The following is a 25,661-nucleotide window of genomic DNA, read 5'->3' as shown; positions in this document are numbered from 1 at the left end:
AACAATGCCTTTATACGAAGCCACGTCTATAATTTTCATTATTTTTGGTGACAGCCAATGAAGCGGTATGTTTCACCCTCTAATGGTTGCCACAGACTTTTTGTGGAGAGCTACTATGATTGGCTTGAAAGCCATCAGCCAATCCTAGTGCTCGCTGCTCCACTGAAGGACTTATATGGGCCAATGAGAACAGCTTTGGTTACCCAGCCTTGGGTTTCTTTAGCTCCCACAAATCACGCTTTCAGTGTTATTCTAAATTGTTTACAGTGTCCTGCACTTTACAAACTGTAACTCCGTTTGAAACCAACGTCAGCCATGGGCTTCATTCCCCCCTTCAATCATCTTCTCCAAGGTAAGTGGAATAATTATGCTTTTCATGTTTTGAAGTTTTACATTTGCGTTTAGTTTCAGTAGAATGAAATGTATCTATGGTCACAGTGTTTTCACTCTTTCTCTCTGTCTCCACATGTGTAGTCGTTCCTTCGCTCTTTCCATCTTTCTCTTTCCCTATATCTCTCTGCTGGTTCCCATTCTCAGTGCACTAGGTCTCGCATTTACGAGAGTTTGTATTATTGGCATTGTACATGATAATCCCTTTTATTTGAGTTTTGTTTCTTAAAACATAACTAAAAGGCATTGTCATTTACAATGCATATAGCTTAAACTCTTGCAGATGCGAATCCTATTGCATTGAAAATGCTTGTTTAATTAATTTATTATGTCACTGAGTCTGGTAAAGGCTGCAAAAACATATTGTTCAGGTTGAAACCAACCAATCAGGATTGAATACTGCTTCCTAATTTGGTCAATCAGAGCACATTTGGACACCAACTGCCTAAATATACAATTATTTTTGACACTTCATTTCTCAAAAACTACTGATTGGATTTACACAAAATAACAAAAAGCTAAATCTGTGGGCTAAGATCTAGCTTCATGCCAAAGTTAGTGTAATGCTGTTCAGCAGTTTTTGTTACAGCACTGTTTAAAGAAGTCTATGGAAAATACAAGGGGGAGACCCCTGTTTTTCTCGGCCCCCACCTGATGGATCACCTCAAAACTTTCCAGGAAGGAGCTGAAATGAGAGGCCTACTTGTTTTTTATAATGCCCCCGGGTAGGCCACATCCTGGGGGATAATAAGCTTCAGAATTAAGAGAGAGGGGGCGCACTTGGCCCCACTTCCCCAGGCCAGTTATGACCCTGGAGATCACCACTCCCCAGCCATCCAAACTTAAGGGGAGGAGGCACGTGGCCCCTTCCCCGGGCTGATTTCAGCCCTGGGGACCACAACACCCCCAGAGCCTAGCTATCCAAACCACAGAGGAGGGGGCAGATGCCCCCATCCTTGGCCAATTTCGGACCTGGGAACCCCATTACCCGGGGCCCAGCCGTAATTGTAATGAGGGGAACCATGCAGCCTACCTCCCGAGCCGATTTGGGATCAAAAGGGGGGCATCCCCAGGCACGACACGGCACGCCACTTTAGGAGGATCCCATCAAGAAGCACATACACACATAAACACCACATATGTTGCTTTTCATAACTGGATCACTCAAGGATTAGACATCCTTATACCTCTCAAATGGACCAAGGGACGCGGCTCCCCCTCCTACCCTTGGTATAATAACACTCTGAAAGCCATGCGAAGGGACTGCAAGATAGCCGAAAGGGCATGGAGACGAGAATACAGTAACAAAGACAAATCTGTCTATCGTCTCAAACAAAAGCTTTATCACAAAGCTATTTGCTCCGCTAGGGCCGCCTTCTATGCTGAAGAAATTAATTCTAGTCCCAACCCCTCTAAAGTTGTGTTCAAATTTGTAGAAGAGCTGCAGAGTAGCAGATCTTCTGCCTCACATACCATGTCTGCACAGCAATGTGAAGATCTTGCTTCTTTTTTTGTTGACAAAGTACAAAACATCTACAAATCCTTCCCACACCACTCTGCTACATCTTTCAGCTCTCCCCTACCCATCAAGGAAGGCACCAAGCTGGTGCACATACCTGAAATCTCTCACGAAGACCTGACTGTACTTTGCAGGAAAGTCAAGTCTGGTTGCCCTGCAGACCCTATGAGACCGGCCCACTTCATGGAATCTCTGGATTTTTTACTTCCCTCCCTAGCATATATACTGAACCTATCCCTTTCCTCGGCCACGGTTCCGACTGCCTGGAAGCAAGCATGGGTCTCTCCCATCATTAAAAAACCGTCTCTCGATCCCTCCAAACCAGAGAACTTCAGACCCATTTCATTGCTTCCATGGATATCCAAACTGCCAGAGGCCCACATACACATCACCCTGTCCAAACACATGGATCTAAACAACACCTTAGATCCATCTCAAAACGGTTTTAGGCCAGGCCACAGCACTGAGTCTGCCCTCCTAGCCACATCAGAACATCTCCGGACGATACTTGATGCCGGCCAAAGTGCTGCGCTGATCCTATTGGATCTCAGCGCGGCCTTTGACACGGTATCCCATAACATTCTACTGAATCGTCTGGCTACTGCAGGTATCGCGGACCGTGCTTTGGAATGGTTCCGTTCCTTTCTGGAGGACAGGTCTTTCCGGGTGTCAGCCCCCCCATTCCTCTCCCAGTCCCACTCCATCGGACAGGGAGCCCCTCAGGGCTCTGCACTCAGCCCATCCCTCTTTAACCTATATGTACAACCGCTCGCGGCTGTAGCATGAGAATGGGACCTCTCGCTGGTGTCATACGCTGATGACACACAGCTGGCCATCACTCTTACCGAGGGTACCTCTATCTCTGCAGCAAGGTTCAGGGATGGGCTGGCTGCTGTAGCCCAATGGATGACAGATAACTGCCTGCAGCTTAATGCAGGCAAGACGGAGGTGCTGCTCCTTGGAAAGAACACCAGTCACTGGAACCAACACTGGTGGCCATCGACGCTGGGCACCGTCCCACCCCCCAAATCCTTGGTCAAGAATCTGGGCGTTTGGATGGACTCATCACTCAACTTCCAGACCCACACAAAAAGAGTAGCGGCCACTTGTGTGGGCCTGATGAGGAGTCTCAATCCCATACTTGGCTTCATGGATCCCAAGGTGCGTCAAATGATCATTCAAGCCACAATTCTGTCCCGTCTAGACTATGCTAACGTCTTACTCTTGGGCGCCAACAAAGCAGAGATAGCGCGTCTGCAACGCGTGCAGAACACTGCTGCAAGAACCTTGGTCGGACTTCCCCGCAGGTGCTCGGCCAAAGCCACAATCCAAAAACTGCATTGGCTACCTATCGAGTCTCGAATCCAGTTTAAAGCTCTCTTCATGACCTTTAAAATTCTCAAGACTGGATGCCCAGAACTTCTCAAGCCACTCCTTACTCCTTATGTACCACAGCTCAATCTGCGCTCACTAGGCCAACAACTACTGACGGTCCCTCTCACAAAGTTGGCTCGCACTGGCGGACGCTCCTTTAGAGCGCTAGGAGCCAAACTTTGGAACAATCTGCCTGTGAGCATTCGCTCCCTGGAAAATATGTCTGCCTTCCGGAGAGCCGTTAAAACCCACCTATTTCCTCCCCTTTAGGTCCCCTGCCTCTTGCTTTCTGTCCCCTATGGAGTTTCTGTGGTTCTCGAGCGCCGGGACGCCCCTTTGCTGGGGCAGCTGTTTGCGCTCTACCAAATTTTAACATAACATAACGAAGCAAAAATCATGAGGGAGGGGAACAAGCAGCCCTCTCCCCAGGTCAATTTTAGCCCCAGGGACCCCATCCTGGGGGCAGGCTGTAAAAGCAAATGGGAATGGGGCAAAATGCACCCCTCCCAGGGCCATTAATAAGCCTGAGGACCCCATACTCCATTGCCGGCTTGGCTATGCCCTGGGGTGCCCACACCCAGAGCATATCAGTTTCCTTGCCGCACTGGTCCGAACACGGAAACCTGTGTTTGCTCTCGCTTCGTGGGAGCAATTTTAAAGCTCCTGCAAAGCTAGAACAAACAGTACGTCTGCGTCCAGCAGGCAGGAGCATTAAAAAATGCACCTGGCTGCTGAGAGCAGACTTTATAATTGCTTCCCTGCCCGCTCAGCATTTTTAGATTGTCCCTGCGAGCGCGAGCAATGCTGGTTCTTGCCATAGGCATGGAGCATCCGGGGCAGTGCCCTAAGGTAACTATAACTCGCATCCTAGCCATGCACTGCTAATTACCCCACATATTACATCACTCATGATAACTTCTATGCCATCATTCATGATATAGTTTGCAGCAAAATTATTGATAAGAAAACTGCATGGTGGGCGCGCAAGTTATAGTTACCCGAGGGTACGAATTATAGTTTCTTGAGATAACTTGAACCATTACTGCTGCATTTCTATGCAGAACAAGCGACTTTGGGACCTCTCAGAAATAGTGGGAATCAAGAACACTCTTTTGTTTTTAATCTCATAAATGTCCACAACGTGAGCAATCAGAGACACTGTATAGTTTAAAATGTTTATTTCAACTACGTGCTCTAAGATGCAGTATCTTTGCTAACATAAGTAAAAAGAAGCATAAAATCAATACAATCAGCATTGATACAATTCCATAAAATACAAAGGGAGAAATCATATTAAAATGATAGTGGAACCAGGTCTATAGCGCATTGTGTACCACCCTCCCCTTTCTAGGTATTATAATAACAGAGGATCTCTAGGTTAAAACGGGGACCGCATACCTCAAAAGTCAGGTGAAGTGAATCACATCCCAGATCAGCACAGCTCTTTGTCGATTGAAAGGTTTATTCCAAGTGCTAGTCTCATGCATGCAGTGCAATATTAAAAGCACCTGAGTTTCAGAAATGAGCAGCTGTGTTTGTGTTGTGTTTAGAGCGTGGGCCAATCAACCTGCATCAACAGCATACATTGTTATTTTAGCCTTGAACACTTTGTGCAGACTTGAGGTCGCAGTGTGAGTCTAGAGATATGAAAAACAGACCGTTCTCATGTGAAGGAAAAGCAAGCATTCCGCAGAGACATGTAGTGTCATGTGCAAAAGCAGCAAAATGGCATTTGAGCAACTAACTCACTTATGCTAACATAGCAATGTGTGCAGGCAGAACCGTATCCTCAATACACCCTCCCTTGACGGGGCCAGTGCACGAAAAGAAACATAAGAAGAATGCAGAGTTCAAGTTCATTCGAGAAAGAAATGAGTTCATTCTTGTCAAAGAAATAAATGAAAAGAATGTCTATTAAAGAAGAAAAAAAATGCAAGTGAGAGAAAGAAAAATAACACCACAGGGAGAAGCAAAAAACTTGAGTGATGCATCGCATGCTTTATCGTTGCCAATCTAATCCATCAGCGTGTATGCACAGTATGTCGCAACAGCCTCCAAAAGGAAGTCATTGTTATTGTCAGCAAAGAGTCCACCATTCAGTTTAGTAACGGAAATGAACATACAGGTTCTTCAATTGCAGGAGCCTCTAGCACGATCAGAGGACAACGTGCGTTTACTGCAAGATAACTTTGTTCCTGGAAGTCATGCGCAGCCATATATATGTCCCATTTTGCCAAAACTCTGTGTGCCGCTGCACAGACCATAATCCCGATTACAGAACAGGCCAACTCATGAGCCACTAAGGAACTCATTAGATGGTCAAAATCTGGAGCAGGAGACACCGTATTTCAGAGACAGAGTTCTAATGGCCATTCGAATTGGCAATCCAGGCAATGGAACACAGGCTGAGCGCAAGTAAAGTATGAAAAGTGAAATGATAATCCATATACCACGCCCAATGTGCCCAATGGCAGTACTCCATAGTCTTCAAGCTTTCGATCATGAAGCTGCGTGAGCCTGGGTCGGCTGTCTCTTGACACAGACAGTGCAGCCATTTTGGAGCAAGCAAATCAACAGCAGCAGACCAGCAGCCAAGGCGAGAATTAGAAGGAAGCCGCCAAAGATGCTGGAAAAAATAGAATGAAAAAATGCCAGTATCACACCAAATATAGTTTGGAATGAGGTCACAAGGCTGGAGATAACAGTTTTAAAAAAGTGGGCCAGGCCTGTAGTGGTTGAGGCATTAAAGATAGTGTGGATTAAAGCATCAAAATGAAGAGGGAGATCCATATTTAAAAGCATGTGTACTTCTGTTTTAGTAACATGAAGGAAAAATGTTTCATGAGAAGAAGTGAGAGCGACTTTTGTTTGAGACAATAAAGCTCTTATTCTGTTCAACTTGTTGAACTCTGCTTTCAGGGTCGGAATGGAAGGCCAAATCGAGATATCAAGCCTCCCATGCGAGGGCGGGAAAAGCAAATTTTTACAGCAAACTACTCGCTGTGAAACAGTGACAATGTACGTAAATCCAGCCAACATCCCGCAGAAAGCTTCATTATTTAAAAGGAAATAGCTACAGTTAGCTAATAGTGTGAATGTTGGTACGATAGCTGGCACAGGAATTCCCTTCAAAATGGAAGCTAAATTCGGAGCCTCCACATTACACATGTCGTGCAATTGAACATTCTTGCATACAAGTGAATGATCAGGTGTGGAAGTGCACTCCTCCCCTTTTAAGTAAACCTCTTAGCCATCCCTCAGACATCTGTATGAGAAGGGCAGAAACCAAACTTCATGGAGAAAAGCGGTACCAAGTGCTTCATATCCACCCAGGGCATGGTGTTTCATACATGAACTAAACTTAAACAGAGGAAAAGGCAATGTTATTAAACCATGGATGAGCCACACAGCTGAATTAGATTCGGCTACAGAAAATGGTAATAGTTCTAATTTTTAAATATGCAATAGAGAATATGACGCATCCTTCATGGACATGAACTGTTGTTTTTCTGTTAAATTAAACGGTAAAAACACTGACAAAATTTTAATGTAGTCCCAAGGCACTTTCCCAGATTTTAGAGTTTGTAAGGTCCATGCAAACTGCGTGATGAACCGCAATTCATTTTGACCATGGAACAAAACAGAAACATTATCTTGCACAATATGCACAACAGATGAAACAATATTATCCAAGGTGTAAATCCTGGAAGAGAGTGTGTTAATGCTATTATCAATGAGAGCAAGACCTTTTTCCAAATTAGCTTAGTCTATTGCTCTTAAACGGGAAGCAGCCTCAACCTGCGACAGTTTCCAAACTTCATAGTAAATAGAACATATATATATCTTTTAGATCTTCCACTCACAGGACCCTTAACAAAATCAGTTACATCAACATTGTCGGTCAACAAAGATAAATGATGTTTAACAGACAAGAAAACAAGAAAACCACAACCCACAACAACCTAAAACCAATTCCCCGCAGAAAATGGAACAAAATCACCACGGACCAGCTCTTCACATCGCTTCTCCATAACAACCCCTCAAAATCATCGGACCCAAACGTCTCAGCCACCTACCTCACACAATGGATCACTCACAGCGCTGACGAACTAGCACCCTTGAAAAAACACCAAATCAAACAAGGAAGCAAAAAAGCCCCTTGGTTCAATGATGAACTTAAGCAATCCAAGAAGTCCTGCTGCACACTCGAGAAATCCTGGAGAAAAACCCCAACCACTGAAAACCTAACCACGTTCAAGAACGCCATCCGCAAACACCACCAACTGATCCGCTCCACCAAAAAAGCAGCTTTCAAGGTCCGACTTGACAACAACTCCCACAACAGCAAAGAATTATTCAACATCATCAAAGAATTCACCAACCCCACCACCGGCACCAACGACATCACTCCCTCCCAAGACCTCTGCGACTCCCTAGCCTCTTTCTTTCACAATAAAATCGCAGACATACACAACAGCTTCGAAAACAAGCCCGGAGATCAGCCCACCCCACTCACACCCGAAGATAAACTCCCCCCAACATCCTTTGCGCCTGGACCCCATTCACCACTGAAGACACCATCCGCTTGATGAACTCCATCCATTCTGGATCACCTACCGACCCATCTCCCCACCACATTTTCAACAAAGCCGACTCCATTATCGCACCCCATCTCCGAGACTTCATAAACTGCTTCCTGAACTCCGCTACCTTCCCGGAAAGCTGGAAACATGCCGAACTTAGCGCCCTCCTGAAAAAACCCACAGCAGACCCCACTGACCTTAAGAACTACCGCCCCATCTCACTCCTTCCTTTCCCCGCCAAAGTCATGGAGAAAGCGTCAACAATTAACTTGCCGCCTTCCTCGAATCCAACAAATCCCTCGACCCATCACAATCCGGGTTCCGAGCCAAACACAGCACCGAAACCGCACTCATCGCAGCAACCGATGACATTCGAACACTACTGGACAACGGAGAAACAGCTGCCCTCATCCTACTTGACCTCTCCGCAGCCTTCGACACAGTCTGTCACAGCACCCTTATACAATGCCTCAGCAATGTTGGAATTCAAGGAAAAGCACTGGACTGGATCACCTCGTTCCTCGCCGGAAGAACTCAAAGAGTCCGCCTACCCCCCTTCAGATCAGAAGCCACCGAAGTCATCTGCGGCGTACCTCAAGGTTCCTCACTCAGCCCCACCCTCTTCAATGTTTACATGAGCCCCCTCGCTTCCATCGCACGACAACACAACCTCAACATCATCTCCTACGCAGACGATACCCAACTGATCCTCTCCCTCACCAAAGACCCAAACACCGCCAAAACCAACCTACACGAAGGAATGAAGGAAGTAGCCGAATGGATGAAGAACAGCCGCCTTAAACTGAACTCGGACAAAACTGAAGTCCTCATCTTAGGATCTTCACCCTCCGCTTGGGATGACTCATGGTGGCCACCGGCCCTGGGAAATGCACCCACCCCCACAGACCACGCACGTAACCTGGGCTTCATCCTGGACTCCTCCGCTCGATGACCAGACAAGTCAATGCCATCTCTTCATCATGTTTCAACATCCTACGTATGCTTAAAAAAATCTTCCATTGGATCCCCACCGAAACGAGAAAGACGGTCACTCACGCTCTGGTCACAAGCCGTCTGGACTATGGTAACACCCTGTACGCCAGGACAACAGCAAAGCTACAGAAAAAACTCCAACGCATTCAAAACGCGTCAGCTAGACTCATTCTAGACGTCCCCCGCCAAGCTCACATTTCCGGTCACCTGAAAGAACTCCACTGGCTCCCCGTCAACAAGAGAATAACGTTCCGTCTCCTCACCCACGCACACAAGGCACTCTACGACCTTGGACCCGAATGCCTCAACACGCGCCTGTCCTTTTACACCCCCACCCGCCAACTTCGATCGACCAATCAAGCCCTCGCCGTAATCCCACGTATCCATAGATCCACCATGGGTGGAAGATCCTTTTCCTACTTAACGGCCAAAACCTGGAACTCTCTCCCTGCCTACCTCCGCCTTACCCAGAACCACCTCTCATTCAGAAAACAATTAAAAACCTGGATATTTGATGAGGGAGCACCCTCCTTCCCCCAAGCTCCTTGAGACTCTCTGGGTGAGTAGTGCGCTATATAAATGCAGAACTTGAACTTGAATTTTGACATCATTTCCCCACTGACTAGGGGGTAACTGAATGGGAAGTTTCAAAAAGGGATCAGTTCTGTCCTGTGTGAGGCCAGGGGCTAAACCCAGAAAGCCATGTTGACAAGAATTAGAACTTGTTGGCCACAACAGCCAACCCTCAGGATCCAGGGGCGAAATGTTAAAGGAGGAATTTGAAATGAAAGATTGTAATTCATCAAGGGATCTATCAGTATGATTGTTCCAATTAGGGTAAGCATGCAGATTAGGAATTTTAGGGGTATTCATGTGTTTTGAAGTGGCCAAACTAAGACAAGTTGTTTGTGAGATCGTACTATTTAAAAACAACATGTGGACGAGAATAAGACATGCTGGGTGTAAAGCTTCAGTGCCCTGCCCTTGCCAGGGTCTAGGACCCCAAACAGATTTAGGATCTATGGCATCTTTCCATAGCTTGTAGCCATCCACTGCTAACTGATCCATAAAGGATTTGGAATACAACAATTTTGAGTAAGTCTCACTTTCGAATTAGATTTGTAATTTAATTTAAAATAAAATGAGCTCTGGTTAGCCTGATCAAAGTCAGTAAAATATGTGAATTTATTCAAAAGGGTATTTGAGCTGCCTTCTGTGGGAGTAGGACAATGTTCGCATTGGGTGTAATTAACCATATTTCCAAATGTATTAGCCTTATGCAGAAAGTGATGGCCATAGTGTTGGTAACAGAACAAGTCGGCGTAGTTTGTGGAGTCTAAATATAAATCCTCAGCATCAAAGGCAGCATAATATTTCAAATCAGAAAAGAGAGCTTCAATGGCTAGGACATCCCAATCATCAGAATGTATGTTTTGTTTCACAACATCCCCCATTGAAACACGAAGTACATTAGGAACATTAACCACCTCTGTGGGTCCATGAATTTGAAATTTTACAGCATCTCATACAATAACATCTAGCACGGGCTAGGCTGTGATGTTGACAAAGGTCTGGTCTCTTTTCATGATGTGTGATGAGGAGTGTGGGGCCAAAGTTCCATAAATTAATCAGATTTTTGATCGTTCAGTTATATTGTGTCCATTTACCAGACGGAAAAATACCATCACAAATCCAATCGACATGAACCAAAAAAATGGAGATGAGAACCAACCAGATGTAATTCTAAGGTGGAACCAAAAAATGTCTTTTAAACCAAGTAACAAAAATAGAAAACCTCAATGGTACACTCTATGTTATTGAGTCAGAGTCAAAGGAAAAATGTGACTGGTCAGCTAGACTTGTTTACACACCAGGCAATGACAAATCCGTGGGATATGTATACTCAGTATCTTCATGTGGATCGCCAGCTGGCGAATTTAATAATGGATTAGTGACTGTGGACATCTCTATAGCAAGGTCAGGGATGATGGTGTCAGCAGAGGCCAAAACAGATTTTCTCAGCAGTGCTGGACAAGAGACAGCAGGAGTCATACTAAGAAGAATTGGCCACTCGTTGTAGTTTGACATTGTCAATGGAGTCGTACCTGTTTCCCTTGCGACCAGGAAGTGGTGGTAAAATGACCGTTCTTGAGCCCTGCATGCCAAGCACTGGAACGGGTGCATGATACGAGGGGCTGAACTCCTTCTTGTTCTCCACCTTCTCACAGACGAGGTCACCGACTCAGGGTAGCCAGCTAACTACCCAAATCTACCGGAATCTGTAGAGCAGCTTCAGCTCCTTATGTGGAAGGCAAGTGTTCCTTTGCAAGACTGTCTCGAGTCTCTTGTAGGTTCTGTAACACAGCAGAATGATTATCTACGTCAAAGGGTACGGCTGTCGCCGCCATGTCTAGACCATCAAGGTCCGGAACAAACATTTTTATGCCAAAGAGCATTTCGTATGGAGTCTGCCCACCCAGAGATCTTCTCGGAAGATTATTTAGGGCATGTAGTACCTAAAACCATAGCTGTCAATGATTGCTTTAAGTCATGGTTTGATCGCTCCACAACAGAATTGCCCTCAGGCCGGTATGGAGACAAAAAATGGAGACAAAAATTTCACCTGCACCCCCAAAGACCCCATGGCTTCCTTGTACACCTTAGAGGTGAACGCTGGACCTGATCAGAATGGAAGGTCCCACATGCAAAAATTCCCACAAAGACATGCAAATCTCTGATGACAGTTCGAGCATCACCAACAGGTACATATTTTATATCGTTTAGTGCAATACCAGAAAGAATAGAGGCTTCAAGCTAGATAATTAAAACTTTATTGTTTTTCTGCATTTTACACAGAAAAGTGACAAAGCCCTGATGACTGTCTGGGAACTGGTTTCCTCGGACTAGAAACGCGTCAGCACATCAGAGGGAGCAATCGATATCAGTAAGCATTTGAACTAGCTCTGGCTGGTTGTAAAAGTCATCCTTATTTTAGGACGTGCTCCTTCCTTTTGACTTTGTCTCTTCATTCTTTATGAATTCAGATTAACTTTATTGAAAATTTCAATTGTTTGTGTTTGTATAGTGAATTTTTTGTGGAATGTATGATAATTGTGTATATGAATTGTAAATATTTTGTTTGTAAATAGTTAGATGTTGGAATTTAAATGTATTGAATGTACAGATTTCTCCTTTTTTACGAAACTTTCAAAAGAAGAATGAATTTTTTTTCCAAAATAGACAGGTATAAATAAGTATACCGGGTCAAACTCAATACGTTTGTGTTTTTCCTATGATCTGAAATAAGTTTTTGGAAAATAATTGGGTGTAGACATATTCTTGTGTTTTCTAGTTTATTATGATCCAGTCTACCCCATACCCTACATGGACCGAACTCCTTTGTTTCACAAAGATAATCCAAAACCAGGCAGTACGACCCATCAGGTTTGGTAACAGTGAAATGAGGATTACTCATGGGTGACATAAATGTCTCAATCACACCTTGATACTCTAATTTTTCAAGGATTTCTGCAACGGGGGCTTTAGCCAATCTCCGCATGGGATAGCGGGGTGGTGGCTGTGGCATATACCGCAATGGAATCTTTTGTCTGGGAGAAAGTTTATCCCACCCGACTTGAGTATGGCACAACACAGGTGCAAGCACCAGAGCACACTCTTCTGCAAAGTTCTGCGGACTGCTCCTTGGGCACGGTGTGCGGAATGCTGGGGAGGGTGACCTCCTCCCCTCTTGCAGCGGCCAAAATGAAAAGCGGGGGCCAGTCTGACTCAGCTAACAGAATGTCATATGTAGAGGTCAGATGTTCCCAAAAAATCCCTTTTATTACACGTTAGATGTCACCTTCTATTAAAAGAACTATATCATATAGTCTGTCAGGGGAAGCCACCCTGCTGTCAGCAGTTTCCATTGTGATAAAAGTGTCAGTTGATTTCACCTTCAGATATGGACGCAGTGCTTGCCGCACTATTGTAACCTCCGCTGCGCTGTCGAGCAGCGTTAATGCCCATGTCAGGATCCGAAGCTGTGTTCTCACTATCCGTTGCATACCTTACGGTTATTGCAGAAACTTTCTTTTTCTGAAAATGAGGGCGTTAACGTGGCAAGTCTTCCTGCTTGCCTTTACCATCAGACGGGTGGGGCTGCTCACATCCTTGTGGGGTACCCCGACCCCTACCGTGTTCTCCTCCACCAGCTTGCGCGCAATGTTTCCTGTGAAGAATGAGGAGAACGTTGCTCAGGAACCTGAAATCTATCAGGAGACCTAATTCTTGCGTGGTTGCACAAATCATAAATGCGCTTAGTAGACACTGGTATCGGCGACGCCGGACGCGACCCCTGTTTCTATTGCTGCTTCCCCAGATTTTTATTCTTCCAATTCTGTTTTGGAAAATTTGGATGGTCGTCTTTAGTAGACTTTGCTATCTGAGTCTGCAGTTGAGTTGCCATTTTAGCAAAAGGCTTAACACCCAAACTAGTGCGGCCAATGGTCTTATAAGCCTCCACAATAATTCACGGTAACGCTCGGGGTTTGTCGACATCTTGGACAAGGCGCAAAGCATTCGACACCTGAAAGTTAACCGCATCTTCCTTTACATTACAAAAGATGAGATCATTAACTACGTCAAACACTCCAATGAGCCTCATTCTCAACTCGACAGCCGCCGCCTCACTGTGCTCATCCGGAACATGCTTGATCACAGAGGGCAAGACATTCATAGACGGCGTGCAGAAACACTTCGCATATTCTGCTGCAAATACTTTACCCCAAATCTCGCAATCTGTTACCTCTGGCAATAAGTCTTTCTGCAAACTAATTGTGAGAATAATGTGTTTTTCCACAGGAGTGGTATTAGGAAACACTGCTTCCAGTTGGTCAAATTTCTCAGCAAGCAAATAAGGCATATCGTACTTAGTTTGAGGGTGCTTGCCCATTACCGAATTAACCGAATTAACCATGACTGGACTAATCTACATCCCGGCCGGTCCAACTTGTTCCGCTGCAAGAAACATATTGAACTATGCCCTATGTACCCCAATAAAAGAGGTATAAAGTTGACACGAGTCGTCAATCAGGGCATTGAGATAACGTGGATATGGTGTGAACCCGGCTAAGAATGGTCAAGTGGCCCCAGGAATTGACAAGGGACCTAACCGAACCGGAGTTACGGTGTGGGGGAGGGTGCCATTAAACCAAACACGATGCTGCCATGCCGAAATTGGAATCTCTTGTGTCCTATATGGAGTATAGTTCACAGGAATCGCAGTGTGAGTGTATGTATGAATCCTATCCTCACCCGCATTTATTGCAGGAAACGTGACCCAAGAGTAGAAAAGCTCAAAGGGGAACGCCGAATCAGCACTCACCACAAAGATAACAGACATACCATCGTCTGGTACTCCAAACTGCGTCAGATGACGCCGGAGCGCTGCCCAATTATGCTGAGCTATGTCAATATCACCCATGAGGACATAGAGAAGAAAAACAATTTATATAAATTGCAGTACAACAAAGGGTAGTAATTCAAAATGTGAACCTTTTCATAAATCTCATGCTTGAATTAACCTATAACACATTCGTGTAGATAGGTTCATCCGTCACGCCTCTTAACCGGAAAAGGTGTTGAGGGTATTGTGGACAGATACGAGCACTAATCAAGACTTTGGGCGCCATGTTGCGGGAATTCTGCTCATGCACAGAACTATGCGCAGGAAACCAGGACCTCAGTGTATTGTGGTGTACCAAAAATCCTGAGGCATTTTTTACAATTTGTCACATTTGGTTCTGGTTACCAATGTCCTATACAAATCATCAAGTTGCATTACTTTTGTGTTTAGATATTTGGATTTAAATGCAAGATGTTTTCTAAAAAATATAGGATTAATATTGTGACCCTCTTTTAGCATTGCCATCTCTTCTCGTTAAAAGCTCAACTGCAATGTATTTTTTAACCTTGTTTGTTTTTTGTAAATGTCATGTTGGTATGTGTTATTAATATTGGTGTATTTCTGTGTTGCTTTCAGCCCTGACGAAGCTCCCATGGTTGGGGAGCGAAACGCGTTGGCTGTCCTATAAATGAGAAAATAAAAGAATTTATTTTTGATACTACATGGTCCTGGCTACTTCATCTTTGGTGCTGCCTCTGTTCTGTTTCTTGTACCAAAAATCCACCTCAGTGCCCAGAACCCCTATCGGACTAGCAACAGTGTCGAACTCATTCTCTGTACTACAGCAAAGCTACCAATGAACAAGCGACTTTGGGACCTCTCAGAAATAGTGGGAATCAAGAACACTCCTTTGTTTTTATTCTCATAAATGTCCACAACGTGAGCAATCAGAGACACTGTATAGTTTAAAATGTTTATTTCAACTACGTGCTCTAAGATGCAGTATCTTTGCTAAAATAAGTAAAAAGATGCATAAAATCAATACAATCAACATTGTTACAATTCCATAAAATACAAAGGGAGAAATCATATCATAATGATAGTGGAACCAGATCTATTGCGCCTTGTGTACCACCCTCCCCTTGCTAGGAGCTAGGTATTATAATAATAGAAGATTTCTAGGGTACAACCGGGAACCCCATACCTTCAATGTCAGGTGAAGTGAATCACATCCCAGATCAGCACAGCTCTTTGTCGATTGAAAGGTTTTTTCCAAGTGCTAGACTCATGCATGCAGTGCAATATTAAAAGCACCTGAGTTTCAGAAATGAGCAGCTGTGTTTGTGTTGTGTCTAGAGCGTGGGCCGATCAACCTGCATCAACAGCACACATTGTTATTTTAACCTTGAATACTTTGTGCAGACTTAAGGTCGCAGTGTGAGTCTAGAGATATGAAAAACAGACCATTCTCATGTGAAGGAAAAGCAAGCAGTTTGTCTTTATAAAAACAGAGACATGTAGTGACATGTGCAAAAGCAGCAATATGGCGTTTTCGCAACTAACTCACTTATGCTAATATAGCAATGTGTGCAGGCAGAATCATATTCATCCCTACACTTTTACAGGTAGCATAACCAGGAACACTTGGATGTTTTTCTTTGTAACTCTTCCTCGCCAAATAAAAACCACCAGCATTTCTTTTCTTTTATTCCACATTGAGCTAGTCTCCCAGTGGATTTCCTGTTAAATCACGTTGTTTTTTCTATGTGTACCGAAGTGAACAATCACTGGGGACAGACACTTTTATTATTCTACAAACCTTTGTTTTTTTTTCTTTTCTTCTAGTCGAGTCTTCATTCATCTGGTATTTGAATATCCCACATAATTATATATTTATCCCTGTAATTCCTTCATCTCACAATAATGGCACTGTTCTGCTACTGTCTATGTCCTCAGATGAGTAAATATTATTGTTAATGTTCGTAAGTTCTTTCTGAATTCACTGCATATCTAGGATTATTTCTAAGTGAGTTAAATGAAGGTGTGTGTTTGCTGAGGCTATGTAGGATCAGAAATTGACAAAAGCTCGTCACACTTTTAGTGCAATTCTAAGGTTTACCCCAGGTGTGTTTGCAATTGACAAAATCACTTCTGACATTCATTGCAATGCCCATTTTTACTCTGTGTATGTTAGTTGATGTATCCGTAGGTTTAATAACTGACAGAAGATATTCACACATTCACTGCACCTAAAAGGTTTTTTCTCTGTGTGCATTAACTGATTAATCCTTAATGCGAAAGATTTCCTAAAGGTACTTCAACACTCACTACAGTTGTATGGTATTTACAGAGTGTGTGTAAGCTGATGTCTATATAGGCTTGATAATTGACTACATTTCTTCACACATTCGTTGCACTTGAAGGCTTTTCTTCTGCGTGTGTACGCTGATGCCTGTTTAGGAGTGATAATGGACTTCAGCTTTTCAAACATTCATGGCATTTAAAAGATTTGTTTCCCCTTTGTGAGCTCGCTGATGATTTCTTAATGCTGAAGAGTAAGTAAAACTACTGCCACATTCATTGCAATGGTAGGGTTTTTCCCCTGTGTGTGTTCTCTGATGTGTGTGGAGGTCTGATTGTACCCTAAAACTACTTCCACATTCACTGCAATTGTATGGTTTTTCCCCAGTGTGTATTCGCTGATGTCTCTGGAGGTTTGTTAACTGACTGAAGCTCTTTACACATTCACTGCACTGGTATAGTTTTTCCCCTGTGTGTGTTTTCTGATGTCTCTGGAGGTTTGATTGTACCCTAAAACTACTTCCCCATTCACTGCAATTGTATGGTTTTTCCCCAGTGTGTATTCGCTGATGTCTCTGGAGGCCTGTTAACTGACTGAAGCTCTTTACACATTCACTGCACTGGTATAGTTTTTCCCCTGTGTGTATTCTCTGATGTGTGCGGAGACATGTAATTTGACTGAAGCTCTTCACACATTCACTGCAATGGTATGGGTTTTCCCCTGTGTGTGTTCGCTGATGTGTTTGGAGTTGTGCTAACGTATTGAAACTCTTCACACATTCATTGCAATGGTATGGTTTTCCCCCTGTGTGTATTCTCTGATGTGTGTGGAGCTGTGGAATGTGATTGAAGCTCTTTACACATTCCTTACAATGGTATGGTTTTTCCCCTGTGTGGGTTCGCTGATGTAGTTGGAGTTCTTGTATTGCTGCATTGGTATGGTTTTTCCCCTGAGTGTATTCTATGATGTCTATGGAGGCTTGATAATTGACTGTAGCTCTTCACACATTCCTTGCAATGGTATGGTTTTTCCCCTGTGTGTGTTCGCTGATGTGTTTGGAGTTTTGCTATCGTACTGAAACTCTTCACACATTCACTGCAATGGTATGGTTTTTCCCCTGTGTGTGTTCGCTGATGTGTTTGGAGTTTTGCTATCGTACTGAAACTCTTCACACATTCACTGCAATGGTATGGTTTTTCCCCTGTGTGTGTTCGCTGATGTGTTTGGAGTTTTGCTAACGTACTGAAACTCTTCACACATTCACTGCAATGGTATGGTTTATCCCCTGTGTGTATTCTCTGATGTGTGCGGAGCTGTGAAATTTGATTGAAGCTCTTTACACATTCCTTGCAATGGTATGGTTTTCCCCCTGTGTGTATTCTCTGATGTCTATGGAGGTTTGATAATTGAGTGAAGCTCTTTACACATTCCTTGCAATGGTATGGCTTTTCCCCTGTGTGGGTTTGCTGATGTTTTTGGAGTTCTTGTAACCGACAGAAGCTCTTCATACATTCACTGCAATGGTATGGTTTATCCCCTGTGTGTATTCTCTGATGTGTGCGGAGCTGTGAAATTTGATTGAAGCTCTTTACACATTCCTTGCAATGGTATGGTTTTCCCCCTGTGTGTATTCTATGATGTCTATGGAGGCTTGATAATTGACTGTAGCTCTTCACACATTCCTTGCAATGGTATGGTTTTTCCCCTGTGTGTGTTCGCTGATGTGTTTGGAGTTTTGCTATCGTACTGAAACTCTTCACACATTCACTGCAATGGTATGGTTTTTCCCCTGTGTGTGTTCGCTGATGTGTTTGGAGTTTTGCTATCGTACTGAAACTCTTCACACATTCACTGCAATGGTATGGTTTTTCCCCTGTGTGTGTTCGCTGATGTGTTTGGAGTTTTGCTAACGTACTGAAACTCTTCACACATTCACTGCAATGGTATGGTTTATCCCCTGTGTGTATTCTCTGATGTGTGCGGAGCTGTGAAATTTGATTGAAGCTCTTTACACATTCCTTGCAATGGTATGGTTTTCCCCCTGTGTGTATTCTCTGATGTCTATGGAGGTTTGATAATTGAGTGAAGCTCTTTACACATTCCTTGCAATGGTATGGCTTTTCCCCTGTGTGGGTTTGCTGATGTTTTTGGAGTTCTTGTAACCGACAGAAGCTCTTCATACATTCACTGCAATGGTATGGTTTTTCCCCTGTGTGCATTTTCTGATGTGTGTAGAGGTTTGAAATTTGACTGAAGCTCTTTACACATTCATTGCATTGGTATGGTTTTTCCCCTGTGTGTATTCTCTGATGTTTGTAAAGGTTTGAAATTTGACTGAAGCTCTTTACGCATTCATTGCAATGGTATGGTTTTTCCCCCGTGTGTATTCTCTGATGTGAGTGGAGCTGTGAAATTTGTTTGAAGCTCTCCCCACATTCAGTGCAATTGTATGGTTTTCCCCTGTTTGTATTTGCTGATGCTGTTTTAGGGTTTCTAATTGGCTAAAGTTGTTGACATATTCAGTGCAATTGCACGATTTTTCTCCTGACTGTGTTTCCTGAAGGGTCAGCATAGTTAATAAACCACTTGCGTTATTTTCACATTCCCTGTATGTGTGTGATATTTCCGATTTAACAATAAAATACAAGACTCACTAAATACCTGCCACATTCAAAATATCAGTAAAGCTTCCTTGTGGGTGATTGCATCTTTAGATTGGATAATGGCTTTGCATGCTTGCGGTTAAAGCTTACTCTTCGTTCCGGTAGGTGCAAATCGGGACAATACTCTGTACTTCAGAGAGCAGATCTCCGCTTTCCTTTAGCCTTCAGTTGTTAGGCTCCACTTCGTTGTGCTTTTCCCTGGTGCCTGTGGTTTGGCTAGAAAGAGTTAACAATACACATAGAGCACTGAATGCTGGTCTGGTGCCAGTTTAGATAGCGAAGCACTGCTCTAGCCATATCATGATGGGGAAGCGACTTGTAATGTGTACAGCTACTCCAAAGAGTGTCCCGGGGCAAAGCACAGGTCAGAAAAGAAAGTAAATCTGTTTGTTTCAAACATGGACAAAAAGCCAAGTTTTCAACCATTTTTTAAACATTATCATGTTACTAACAGCTCAAAGCTGAAGAGGGAGTTTGTTCCAAGCTGTGGATCCCAAATAGACACGAGGCCTTCCTCCAACTCTCATACCGGCCTCATGATCAAAGCTGGTGTTGGACGCTTGTTTATACAGTAGGTGGTTTGTCAGTTTTGTTGTCTTGGTTTTGTTGAGGTAATTTCTTCATCTTGGGGTGTCAAGGTGCAGATCTCAGACTCGGACACTCACTGAATTGCCTTTGACTGCTTCTTCCTGGATCTGTCCTCTGCCTCTGATTGCACTGATGTTTTTGGAGCTCCTTATTTTTGATAATTTTTGCAGATTTGATGTGTTATCTTCATTATTCATAATCAATCCATGCTTTTAAGGCTTATTTTCTGTTGGATGTAAAGAAATGCAATATTACTAAATGCAAATGTAATACAATGTGAATACACAATATTTAACCAGCTGGATAAAACATCTCTTCTCTACCATATTTGAAATTTAGTAAGGAACATTTTACCATACATGGATATTTCTTTAAAACTGTGGTTGAACATGTCACATCTTATTTACTTCTGAGAAGGCAGTGATTTACCATTGTACTGAGTAAATTACTAATGAAAGGGCAGCTACAGAGCACTCATGTGCTACAGGTACAGTTTTGGGTAGATACACATGGATAAGATTTCATTTAAACAGAACAGATTGTGGAAAAAGAGAGGAATCAGGAAGCGCTGCCATTAATTCAATTTCAGGAAGTGTCTAACTTAGGTAGCTCTTCAGGAAGTGTATAACCAAGGTAAGTCTTCAGGAAGTGTATAACAAAGGTAACTCTTTATGAACGGTATAACAAAGGTAACTCTTCAGGAAGTATATATGACAAAGGTAACTCCGGACATCTTTTTCCACAATGCTTTTCTGTTCACCCTGGATCAGCTCAAATGCCAACTGCCGCCTTTACCTTGCTTGTTCAAATCAAATCAAATCAATAAACTTTATTCGGATAATACATTATCCATAAAAGTACACACATAATTGCATACATAATCAAGATAAAAGAAAAATCACATTAACATGAGGTAGTGTTGCTGAATATTTCCTTATTAAAACGGTAACCACAGAAAAGTACAAGGTGTCATTAACACATGTTTCGTGCGTCAATTAGAGCAAGAGCTTGCTAGGTCATTTAGCAGCATTATTTAAGGTGCCGGTTTTATAAAGTGCATAGTGTATGAATCCTGATTTGTAGACCATCTTAATAAAGTGCAAAGTACAATGTCAACCATTGATTGTTAAAGATAGACAGGATTCTACAACTAAGTATATACAGACAGAAAATAAGTAACCTCCTAGTTATTTTGTTTCATTATATTTACAAATAGCAGCGTAGGTTAAAATATGGATGTGCAAAGTGCAAATAGGCCTCTTCCAAGTACATATTAATCACTTTGATCTAGTTGAATGAATGCTAATTCATGGAGGAACGGGATCGAGTAGCCATTTTTAGTAAAAGCATAACAGTCATAAAAGCATACATTACAATAGCACAAAAGATCTACAAGTTAAAAAATATGAGCCCAACTTTTGAGTGCCATTTCCTTTTAGTTTGCATTCATTTTACAGGATTAGCATTAGAGACAATACCAATACAACTAGTTGTCCCTTAATTAAGGCAATTAATAACAGGTATAATGAAAAACTTTCCATATGTAAATCAAAGATAACTATTATACAGTATTTCAAATCGATTGGAAGTGGAGATATTACAGCCACTCAATGCGCAGACACTTCTGCCCATCGGATGGTTACACTTTAGATTTGGTCTTAATGGGCAGAGGTATGACATACTGGGATAAAAGTCATGTAGATCCCAGGTGGATATAGGGCCATCTCCTTTTTGGGGCTGCCAAGTTTGAAGATATGGGACAACGTGTTTGTTCCTAAATTTTACTAGTACTAGGTCGCCGGCAATATCTTTTGGGAGGGATCCTAGCCAGCCCACCCTTCTGACACTCATTATTCTTCCGTCCAAGTTAGAGGGGAGGGGTCTATTGTTTGTTAGCCAGAATGTGACCTTATTTATTAGGTCCTGATGTCTTTCGACTTTTCCGCTTGAACACAAACGCGGCCTCCGGTGGTAGGTGTATATGATTAACAATTCTTGGCGTGTTGCCATGGTTAGCGACTGTCCCCTTATGGAATATGGGTTCTTTGCTCAACCCTACTCTTGCGGCAGGGCGCTGTGCTAATGTAGAATTGGTGGATACTCTGGGAATGTTTGGAACTGACGTAGCTGAGGCTACTGGTTGGATTTGGACATTATTACTTTGTACAGTTAGTTTGGGCACTTCTATGGCAGCCAGAGACTGCGCTTGATTAGGTCTTGCGATGTTTTTTGAGAGTATCAAATTGGCCTTGATCGTTTCCTCTATTCCTGTAAGCCTATCCCGTAGACTGTTCATTTTTTCTATCACCGGGGATATTATAGATTTGACCAGGTGTTCAATCTGGGCCAATAGGGTTGCCTGGGTAGAAGATGCAAAAGAGTCTGGTTTCCCAGCAACCTCTGAGGCTGGGGGGGGAGGTGATAACGGCCAATTGGGGGCTTGGGCACAATTTTAGTTGTTTTGCTTGACTTCCTTGGTGTTCAACCCTATTTCACTTTCTTTTCACTAAGGGGACCTGAGGGAGCACTATGTTTTGGGAGATGACTTTTGCAGATAGTAAGTGGGGGGTACCTAACAGACTATCATTTAGATGGGGTGGTGTGCTAGTCTGGGGACTTGTGCTTACTGTAGGACAGTTAACGGCGCTAGTTTGCTTAAATCTCGGTTCCAGTGGAGCGTACTTGGTTTTAAATAAACTGTTTAGTTCCTCCAGTAATGTTAGGTTTTGTACTATGTCGGCTGCCTGTGAGGGAGATCGCTTGTTGGGTGTACTATCTATGGGCGGAGATCGTTCAGGTTTCTCAGTTTCACGGGGAATGGGCGATGTAGTCCTATTTATGTAGTCGTCAAGTGTCCCGTTGAACGAACCCCTCTGGGAGATAGCATTTTTGGAAACCCCAGTGAACGCCAAAACAGCGGCAAATCTGATACTTTCGGGGTTCACAAGTTAGTATTCATTGGGGAAGTCCGTAAGTGGGCATTAATATAATATCCAGATCTCTTTACCTCCTCTTGTTGAGATGCCAAGGGAGGTGGCCCGTCCCGTCCTCCTCGGGCCACAGAGGGCCCGCCCTTTGCCCGGGCTTAGCCCGGCACGTCCCGCGTGCGTCCTCGCGGGACGAAGGAGCAGGCGAATCTTTATGCGCCTCCTGGCACGTGGGAAATGCGCGTTCTGCCCCTGAGGCTCCTGGGGCTTGTAGTCAGGCGATGCAGTCCGGAGCGCTGGACCGGCGGAGCGAAGCCCGGCCGGTCGGTGAAGGCGGGGGGCGAAGCTAAGCCCGGCCGCGAGGAAGGGAAACTACACAGCAACGAACACCAAGGGACTCTGCAACAGAAGAGTCTTTATGCGCCTCCTGGCGCGTGGGAAATGCGCGTTCTGCCCCTGAGGCTCCTGGGGCTTGTAGTCAGGCGATGTAGTCGGGAGCGCTGGACTGGCGGAGCAAAGCCCGGCCAGTCCGTGAAGGCGGGGGGCGGAGCTACGCCCGCCCGCGAGGAAGGGAAACCGCACAGCAACGAACACCAAGGGACTCTGCAACAGGCGAGTCTTTATGCGCCTGCTGACACGTGGGAAATGCGCGTTCTGCCCCTGAGGCTCCTGGGGCTTGTAGTCAGGTGATGTAGTCCGGAGCGCTGGACCGGCGGAGCGAAGCCTGGCCGGTCGGTGAAGGCGGGGGGCAGAGCTAAGCCCGGCAGGGAGGAAGGGAAACCGCACAGCAACGAACACCACACCTTGCTTGTTACTAAAGACAGGGGTCCCTGGTTATACAGAGTGGTCACTCCTTGACAACAAGGGAGATGTCTTCAGTCTTCTAGTCGGTATAGAATGTCGAAGGTCCAAGAGTTTCATTTCAGATTTTCGTTCTAGGATAATCTAAAGTCCTGGGGACACAGCACCTATCTTTATACTAAGAAAATGAGCTGGATTACCACCTAGGTCCCTCCTATCGGTGCACCTGGGAAGGGGGTGGTTACACCCCTTACCCTTTGTCCAGTATCGCGCCAGAGCGGGGCTGGAGTGCCCCAGCAACTGGTTTGAACCGGGCTATGCATGGAGGATCTTGTGTGCCCCAGGCAGTGTCTGGAAAAGCATTGTTCCATTCAACCCACACTGCCCTAATACACTACAGGCAGTCTGGGGAGGTCCTACCACCTTCCTCGACAGGAAACCCATTGTCCAGGCCTCCTTTGCTGGAGTTTCGTCCAGCAGCAGGAGGTCAGACTCGTGTCTGTGGCAGCAGCATCCATTTTGTGATGCTGAAGCTCTGTTTAACTCTAACCGGGTAAAGCAGTAACATACATGTCTTTTCCCTCTAGAATGGTGGAATGCTACCAAAGTGTTTGACACCTTACACCACATGTTTTGATAAAGCCGCACCAAAGTTAGCATTTAACCGCGGGGATTATAATGCACTTAAGAGTATATGGTATGGCTATATCATAGAACAGCTATAAAGACATGGTTCTGAAAGCTGCAGAGAGGCTCAGCTCATGCTAGGGCACCCTCTCACATAAAACCAAGCACTCTGCCTTGAGCATTGTCGGGGCCTACCATGGGAGTGACTTATAGGTGCATATGTGTCTATATATAAAGGTAGATATAGGTATACTATATCTAAGTAAGGGGTGATTACACCACCTTACTCTTGCTGAGTGATCATCCTGTGGTGTCAGTTTGGATGGCCAGCCAGGGGTAGCATAATACATGCTTCAGCCCTTGGTAGGCCTTGGATGCACCTATGCCCTGGGTACCTTTGGTACACTACACAGGGGCTCACAGAGGTGACCCAGTACCCAATCTGGTATGTGCCTAAAGTACATGGAGTCCATTTTATAGGGAGAGCAGATAGCCTGGGGCCCTGAATAGCAGGATCCCAGGCCAACTAAGTCGAAAACCAGCAAAACACAAGTAAAAAAGTTGGAGTAACCATATAGTCAGATATCCACCTTCCTACATCCAGTGTCTTCTCAGTGTTGGAAATTATCAATTTTATTAACAGCACAATATTAACTCACCACTGCTGTGGCTTGCAGTCATAAGGCCATTATAAACGGACTATGTTGTGTGCCAGAATACCTGTGAATAGTTTAGCAAGAATGTTTGGGGGGGAGATTGGTCTCATGATGAGCAGGCCTAGGGGTTTTGCCAGGGCCTGTAAATAACTGTTATTACTGTTTCTCTCTTGGTGTCAGTGGGCTTGTCTGTGTCCTCAGCTCTTTCAACGATGTTTGAAAACAAAACTAGTCAGATGATAGCTGCCAGGTGTACATGTTTTGCATGTGTAGAATCACACACTAGTAGCTGTAGTGCATGCATGATTCACCTTGTCAGTTTGTGAGCAAGTGAGCATCCACAGACCCCAATCTGACTATTTCTGACACTGGAAACAGTTAGAGTTTCACTTCAACAAAATGATGGAGTAACTCTCTTTCCAGGGTAGGAAGAGAAATGGATCACCCTCTAAACGTGGTGGCGAGTAGTTCTATAGTGCTTATCTGGGAAAAACTGGGGAAATGGTACAATGCACTGGGAAAATGGCATGTGATGACAATGTGACATGAGATTCCTACTAAAACTGCTTTTACACTTTTTTTGAGCTGTCTGTGTTCAGTTTATCAAGGCCCAGGGTTTAGTTTCAAGTCAAGAGATAGTGCAGGATTAGACTAATTATAATGTCATACATTCCAACAAATGCCTTTACCACGCAATGCCTTTACCCTGCAATGCCTTAAACACGTATGCCTTTACCACGTAGCACCTTTACCATGCATGTGCCTTGACCATGCATAATGAAGGATTTACAAAAATGGCCCTGCCAGTAAAGGGTGGGTGCCCTTGAGCCCATC

The 25,661-nt window shown here is 44.1% G+C and overlaps 1 protein-coding gene across 1 annotated transcript in view; it reads right to left on the bottom strand.

Moving 5' to 3' along the window:
• LOC144805947 (uncharacterized) overlaps nucleotides 1-25,661 on the bottom strand; it is a 60,622-nt gene that overhangs the window by 8,969 nt on the left and 25,992 nt on the right. Inside the window, 2 exon segments of the mRNA XM_078672410.1 lie at nucleotides 16,753-17,492; nucleotides 17,641-19,066. Coding sequence (XP_078528536.1) covers nucleotides 16,753-17,492; nucleotides 17,641-19,066 — 2,166 coding nt within the window.

The sequence above is a fragment of the Lissotriton helveticus genome, assembly GCF_964261635.1.
Source record: "Lissotriton helveticus chromosome 1_1 unlocalized genomic scaffold, aLisHel1.1 SUPER_1_unloc_34, whole genome shotgun sequence".
Lineage (NCBI taxonomy): Eukaryota > Metazoa > Chordata > Amphibia > Caudata > Salamandridae > Lissotriton > Lissotriton helveticus.
This window is presented reverse-complemented; position numbering and strand designations above follow the sequence as displayed.